The sequence below is a fragment of the Melanostigma gelatinosum genome, assembly GCF_949748355.1.
Source record: "Melanostigma gelatinosum genome assembly, chromosome: 16".
Lineage (NCBI taxonomy): Eukaryota > Metazoa > Chordata > Actinopteri > Perciformes > Zoarcidae > Melanostigma > Melanostigma gelatinosum.
Window position 1 is genome coordinate 5,753,431 of NC_136649.1, and position 7,177 is coordinate 5,760,607.

At 46.1% G+C, this 7,177-nt stretch overlaps 1 protein-coding gene across 3 annotated transcripts in view; it reads right to left on the reverse strand.

Annotated features, from left to right (window-relative positions):
- Positions 1 to 2,192: 2,192 nt before the first annotated feature.
- mia2 (MIA SH3 domain ER export factor 2) overlaps positions 2,193 to 7,177 on the reverse strand; it is a 10,709-nt gene continuing 5,724 nt past the window's right edge. For 2 of the 3 annotated variants that reach the window (XM_079286218.1, XM_079286216.1), the window contains exons 12-23: positions 7,036 to 7,103; positions 6,869 to 6,939; positions 6,677 to 6,778; positions 6,489 to 6,585; positions 6,194 to 6,261; positions 5,610 to 5,695; positions 5,339 to 5,452; positions 4,806 to 4,964; positions 4,041 to 4,157; positions 3,772 to 3,824; positions 3,522 to 3,687; positions 2,193 to 3,420 (exon numbers count right to left, since the gene is read on the reverse strand). In XM_079286218.1, the coding sequence (XP_079142344.1) occupies positions 3,212 to 3,420; positions 3,522 to 3,687; positions 3,772 to 3,824; positions 4,041 to 4,157; positions 4,806 to 4,964; positions 5,339 to 5,452; positions 5,610 to 5,695; positions 6,194 to 6,261; positions 6,489 to 6,585; positions 6,677 to 6,778; positions 6,869 to 6,939; positions 7,036 to 7,103 (1,310 nt within the window). In that variant the 3' untranslated portion in view covers positions 2,193 to 3,211. The remainder of the gene's footprint in view (positions 3,421 to 3,521; positions 3,688 to 3,771; positions 3,825 to 4,040; positions 4,158 to 4,805; positions 4,965 to 5,338; positions 5,453 to 5,609; positions 5,696 to 6,193; positions 6,262 to 6,488; positions 6,586 to 6,676; positions 6,779 to 6,868; positions 6,940 to 7,035; positions 7,104 to 7,177) is intronic. The other variant, XM_079286217.1, reaches the window with a different exon arrangement.

Here is a 7,177-nt window from a genome sequence, read left to right on the forward strand (position 1 = left end):
ATGAAATTAAAAAAAGAAAAAAAATGTTCTGGTCTGGTCTGCCCACCGGGGCCGGGGATCCACTGGAAGCCATTATATCCAACACGTATTGTTTGCTGTAGGTATTCAACTCAGTTCGCCAACAGTTTGTTTTGGAGGTGATGAGATGTCTGAGAGCTCAATCTTGTAGGTGCAGCAGGTAAACTTCAAGTGCAACTCAGAAACGCCGGTTTTTGATGACGTCACTATTATGCGGCCACGCCCCCTCCACTAACGCAGGCATGCGTGTGTGAGAGAGATTATATTTCACAGTAAATTGCGTAAATGTAAATAGTTTGGACTGTGTGTGTGTTTACAATAGGTGTTTCCATAAATCCGTGATGTGTGTGATGATCTGTGATGATAAACTTCACATCTTGACCCAGAGCATACATACAAGGTTCAACCAAGAATGAAACATGTCAGCAGTTTCATTTGTGTTGTTGTTGATTTAGATATAACATACTGAATAGAAAGGCAGTAGACATGAACTAAACCAAACTTGAATCACTGCATGCTTCCATCGACATCATGCAAAGATTGCACAATTCATGAAACCCAAATTTATCAACCTGGAAAATAAACGAATGCTCTTCAGCAAAAACCCTCCTGTCTTCATTTCATCCTCTGGGTTTCTCTTTTCAAACCAGTGCAGTTGATGAAGAACACAGTTCAGTACAACATGGACGGCCCAACGTACAGGGCAACAGTATGTGTATCAAGGCTGCATTGTTTCCAGTATAATAGATGTATATGCACATGTATATTATCCACTATAATGACTTTCATGCCTACTTGCTGTTAAATCATGCTGCTGTATGTACAAATGTCCCTAAACCTGAAGGATTACATGTGTTCTGATGTGTGAAGTAGATAAGGTTGTGCAGACATAGTACTGCAAGATCTTAAATAAACCCTGTCTGGGTCCACCTTCAGGACACAATTCACTTTTTTTTGCAGAGTGGTATCCAAGAATAGCAATGTTTCTTTTCCCTTAATTTTTCATCCTTGTTGTGAAAATAAAGCTATCTTTCACACTTAGAGCGGATTTAAGAATGAAACAGAAGCTCTCAGAGGCGTATAGTAATATCAAAGCAATAGATTTATTTATCAACAGAGTTATTCAGCCCAGCCATCAAACAAGCTTGGGTGCTAATGGTTGAACTTCGCAGAGATTCACCATGAGACACGCTTGAACACATCAGCGTGAACCTTAATATAGGGGGTCCGCCCCTTGATACACATTGGTCAAAGTCAAAGATGCAAAACGTAGCACGTTTGTACGTGTATTACGCTTGGATGGAAGCCGTGAATGTCCATTCACCTTGGCCCCTCCCAATAGGCGTTGGTTTCCATCAGTGTGAGTGAGATGATGCATGAGAGAGGACCTAGAGAAAGAGTGTGGGAAGAAGCCGGGCTCAGCTGGGGCGTTGTCCCTCGCTTGAATCTGACTGTCTTATCTATCTAAAGATGGCTGCCTGTTCCTTGTGACGCAGTTAACATCAGTAACCTTCCTCCTGCTTCTCTCTGGCCCTGTGTATGCTGTGAGCACTGTATAAGTGGTTAATAGAGCTGCATAAGCTAATGGTTATTAAAACTACAAATATGCTAGTGATTAATTAAACTGTATATAAGTCAATTGCTACTTAAAGCTGCATATAAGCTAATTGCTGATTAAAGCTGCATATAAGCTAATTGCTGATTAAAGCTGTATATAAGCTAATTTTATCAACATCCTTCAATGTTTTTTGTTTAATGATCATCACATCTTTACTGCCAGCATGGCCTGTTAGTTGTGTGTGGAGAAAGCATTGTTTTTTCTGTCTAACAAACCCAAGTTAATGCTTAATTACCGAATGAAATACTTCGTATTATTCCTGAAGTGTTTATCCGTCTTATGTGTTCATCTTCTTACCTCCCTGACCGTTGGTGCTTTCTCAGAGCTGTTGGATATGTGCCAATGCTTTGATCTGTGTATGGACTGTGCTGTGCATTCAAGGTTACAACAAATTAAAGTATATTTTGCAATGACATATTTCCCATATTTAAACAATGCTGTTGCGTGTTGTCCATACAGCAATATAGAAAACACTGATAACTAACGAATCACATTCCAATGCTCTGTTATCCTCGGTCAACAAATCGAACATGAATACACGAGTGAAATACGGAGATGTCAATTTGACAGTCTTTATTCATCTGTTAATGATCACTTTTTACAAAATTCACATGGGTGTCATCTTCCCGGCTCTGAAGGCAGCCTCTCCTCCAGTGAGTCCGTCCAATCAGCGCTGTGAGTCACAGCCCACTGCAGCAAAACACAAGCGGCTACAATAAGCCACTTGTTTCAAGCCTAGACCATATACACAAGTCCCTGCAGCATAATCAAAAGCATGTTTGAGTTGCTGCTCTTTGAAACAACAGCTCTGTTGATGGCGACAAAGTCCTACGAATCCCACAGGGAACCCAGGGAAATTCAGTTATGCAGTTCAATCCTATTTTAAGCAACTTTATCGTTTTACCTCAGAGTTCAAGATCATGTCAGTTCAGACGCAGACGAGACAAGACAAGACCTGATTTATGTCCAATCTTGGTCAAAACCTACGTAGATGCTAAATTGCTAGTTTTATTTAAAATGATGAGAGCAGCAAGAGCCATTTGTGCCGTCAGGATGAAATGTTCACTGATGCAACACGTAAAACTCTCCGTTCTCTGCCACATACAGCATTTCTACATGCACGCATTTCAACCTTTTGGTGCCATTAAAAACATTTCTGGCATTGTCAAGCAAACAAGAAACTCTGTGGTTCACATTCCACACACACAGACAGACGAAGCTGCTGTGATCCTGCTGCTGACACTGTGACTCCGCAGCAACAGGAACTACTTCACAGGAAGCATAGCTGGAGGATGATAGGGCAGAGCGAGAGTAAAAGAAAGGGGGGAAAAGGAAAGTGACAGGATGTGAGCAGAGCAGAGAGACCGAGCAGAAGCAGACGGGCAGCAACAAAGTGAGCTAATGAAGGCTGATGGTTTCCCCGGCGCGAACGCCCCTTCATTAGATACATCCCCCTGGCTAACATGTAGAGGTTACAGAAAACATGACGATGGGAAAGGCAACTTGCCCATCCATCCATCTACGGCCGAGTTCAACTCCATCACCTCGCAGCTCAAGCGGAAACCTCGGCGAGGCTCAAATGGCATCCTCGGGCGAGGGCTCCTCTGGCGACTGGCTGTGCGGCGGGGAGTGGACGGACTGCTGAGGAGGGAGAGGACCCATGGAGGGATGTGGGTGGCCGTCGAGCAGAGGGGGGCGCATGGGGGGAGCGTAGTGAGGGCGAGGGCCGAGAGGCCCACTGGGAGGGAAACGAGGAGGGAGCATCATCCCTGGAGGGGCCCACACTGGAAAAGAGAGGGAAATGAGAAGAGAGCGTCAGGTTGACCGAGGAGATTTTGAGATAATGTGGCACAAAAAGGTTGCGAAGATAGTCGTGACTGCTTACTCGGCATCATGGGAGGGCCCACAGGTCCCCTGGACGGGTAGAAATCAGGAGGCGGCGGGCCATAGGGGGCCCTACAAGGAAAGGGGCCGCCCATGGGGCCCATAGGGGGAGCGCCCCCGATCCTTGGGTCAGCTTCAGGGGGAGTCCTTCGATCCCCAGGACCAGACTGGTGACGCAGATATGAAAAAAGGTAAATGGTACAGAAACCAAACACACACATGCTACTCAAACACACACACACATCTCTTACTTCTCTGTGTTCCAGTTCACCGGGCCCGTGGCTGTTTTCGCTGTAGGGGCCATCTGCATTGAAATGAATGAATGAATGGAAGAAATTAACAATTATGAACAAGATGGTTCATGTGTGTTGTCTGAATATTCACAAAGGTTTGCGTTCTGCTTTTTCATTTCCATTTGTTCGGCTGTATACAGTCCAAAAGAGTTAACTACAGCAGGACAGTGCCGATGAGAAGGCAATGAGGTCACGACGCGCTGCTATACAGGTCATGGGTGACTCACCCGCCATGTCTGCAGGGTGAGGGAGTCCCGGGGGGAGACCCCTGGGATGGAGAGGGCCCAGAGCTCCTAGGGGAGGTCTCCTGTACATCGGACCTCCTGGTTCTGGGAACATATACCCTAAGAGACAGACACACAGTGAGATAGAAAGAACACACTAAGCTTCATCAATATGTTATCAACAGCTCTGTGTTCCTAAAGCTGTAAACAAGTGAAACAAAGCTCGAGCTTTGCAGTGTAATCTCACGATCCTGTGATAAATGAACACAGAGCTTCACAGACAACTGCAGTTTGCAGTGTCCAAACCTCAAAAGGCATGACACAACACACATGCAGCGTCAACGTGCATTTGGCATGCACGTGCACACTATTCGACTTTGACTGTTGACTTGCCAAAACGCAGCTGCAGCCACTGACCGTAACCATGGATGCAGTCCATTTTAATTAATGTTATGAGCTACACCTGTGCATTGACTGCTGCCGCACTCAAACATGTCAGCAGTGGGTTCGGGTTCCAAAACAAAAAGGCCAGACGCAGGACCACGACGCCTTCAGAGCGTACGGGACATATCGACGTGCACAAGCATGAGTGACGGTATAATGACCATGACGAATGGTGGATGACACAACAAGATTTTATTCCCTCCACAGTAAAATAAATCGTAATCTTCGATATGTTCATAGGCTGGTCAGGTTGTGTGAGCGACGACCCGTCAGACGTTACTGATTCACTCTGTGTCTTTGTCTTTGTCTCTCTCGTACACACACCTGGAGGTCCTAGGGGCCCGGGGGGGCCAGGGGGTCCTGGTGGGGGGCCCCTGCGATCCCGCTCCCATGTCGGAGAGATCGAGCCGCTGTCTGAATGAGGACCTCCGCTCCGCTCCAGCTCTCCTTGGCCACCTGGGGGCTCCACTGGACCACGAGACACTGCGGAGGAAAGGACCGGGTACCAGGGACAAGGGGGGAGAGAGAGGGAAGGGAAGAAGCAGAACCAATCGGCCAAAAACTAAATATCAGACAATTAGGCCAGAATGAGTGCGATTGAAACCGTCATGTCAATGTGAATGAACTGATGCGATTTTAAGACATATCATCACGTTGCACTGTTCTTCCCATTCTCTTCCCAGAGCGCTAACAGCATGCCAGCATACAGGCCGTGCTACTGCACACGTTTAAGCGTCTACAGTTGATCATGCTGCAGCCAGCTGGTCTTATCTGGTGGAGTGTGCAGTTACAGCTGTGTCTATATACGTGTGTGTGTGTGTGTGTGTGTGTGTGTGTGTGTGTGTGTGTGTGTATACCTCGAGGAGACAGTCTACCAGGCGGTCCATCCATTAATGTAGGAGGAGACAGAAAAGCTCTGGTTTCAGATGCAGGTCGACCCAGAGGAGATGGACCGTATGGGGACCGTTCAGCTGAAAGGGTGGAGGGTAGTTTGGTGTGTGCAAAGTCAAGGAAGTCTACAGCCTACTGCTTCCAGGCTGGGGTCCGGTGAATATGATGAGAGTTCAATAATGCATGATTTAGTTTATATGCGCGTGTGTGTGTGTGTGTGTGTGTGTGCGCGCTAACCTCTGAAAGGCAGCGGTCTGGCCAAGCTGTCCAAGGCGTAGGGATCTTTGTCGAGGGCTTCTAGTTTAAACTGTGTGTCTGTCAGCCTGTGAACAAACACAACTAAAGTCAACACATGAGAAACATTTTCTGGACTCCAATATGTAATGTATACAGTATATTAAAACGAGAGAGAAACATATCAAACATTTCTATAGAATTCAGAACTAAGTGTATCTTTGAAGTTACACCACAGTTGGTATCATGAGCCACAAACATTGAATATATTCTAGGGGAGTTGCAGGTCTGTTTTTTGTGTTATTGTGTAACTTTCTAAAGGAACTAAAACACCAAAGTCACACAATAACACCAACAAACTAACCGACCGAGCCGGAGGTCGGCTCCAGTGTTCCGGAAGATGAAATGACTGTTTCTGGTCGCTTTGAAGCGAATATAGAACGAAACTGAAGGCGTGCCGACCACCACCTACTGTAGGTTATACACTGACTATGGAGTACCTCAGACCACCCCAACTGCAAAGCCTCCGTACTATCCCTTTAACCTCTTGTTAATGTAAGTTAGGGGGTCAGTTACTGTCTGCTTACTTCTGTCTAAAGAGGCCGTTCTCTCTCCTGATGTCCGTTAGCTCTCTGTCTGCTGCTCGGGCTGCCAGCTGCAAAATCAAGCCAAGATCAGAAACACAACATGACGTAAGTACATACATACATACATACATATGGATGCAGTCGAGTGCACGACAGCAAGATAAGCACTCATAAAGTGATCTAATGTCAGAGCAGATGCGTGTGTGCTGCAGTGAAAAACAATAACAGCCACAACTGAATCTATTTGGCTGTCGAAACAAAAAAGAATACTTGATATTTTCTGTATTGGACGAACCCAGTTATTGTGAGCCTTCTTCTCGTGTGCTGATATTTGAGTCTGGTAAGACTGTTTGGTTTTCTCCAGCTCCTCCTCCATCTCTCCCGCTCGTTGTCTGAAGGGAAAGGTGACGTACAGGTGAGACTCTACGGGTGTTTCCTGTGCTCACAAACTGCCAATGTGTTGAGGTGACAGGGAGCAGCTACCTGTAGTTGCTCAGCTCCTCCATGGCCAACGCAATGTTTCTGTCCGCTTTACTTAACTTCTCCTGCTTCTGCATGCGCTCCTTCTCCTCCACCGTCAGCAGCCTGTAAAACGCACACGTTCATCAACATCTGCTAGAGCTGGCTTTTGCTCTTTCAACTTCTCCGCACATTTAATCCTCGTGGGTCTATTACCTGTGTAGCTTGAGCTCGTTCTCTTGGTACATTTCTGTCATGATATGGAGTTTCTGTTGTAATCTTTGGACCTGTGGAAGATGAGAGATGAATCCGAAAGCAAATAAGTGTGGAAAAACAAAATAATAAATAAAATATCACACGAAGACTGAGTAGAGGGAAGCTACCTGATCTTGGTACTGCCCAGAGTCTGACTGCAAAGATGACTTCTCATTGACCAGCTCCTTGATGCTCACTAGAGCGGGAAACAAAAGCCCACACACACACACACGTGACAAACATCAGTGACACGTCTCGTCTCTACGCTGA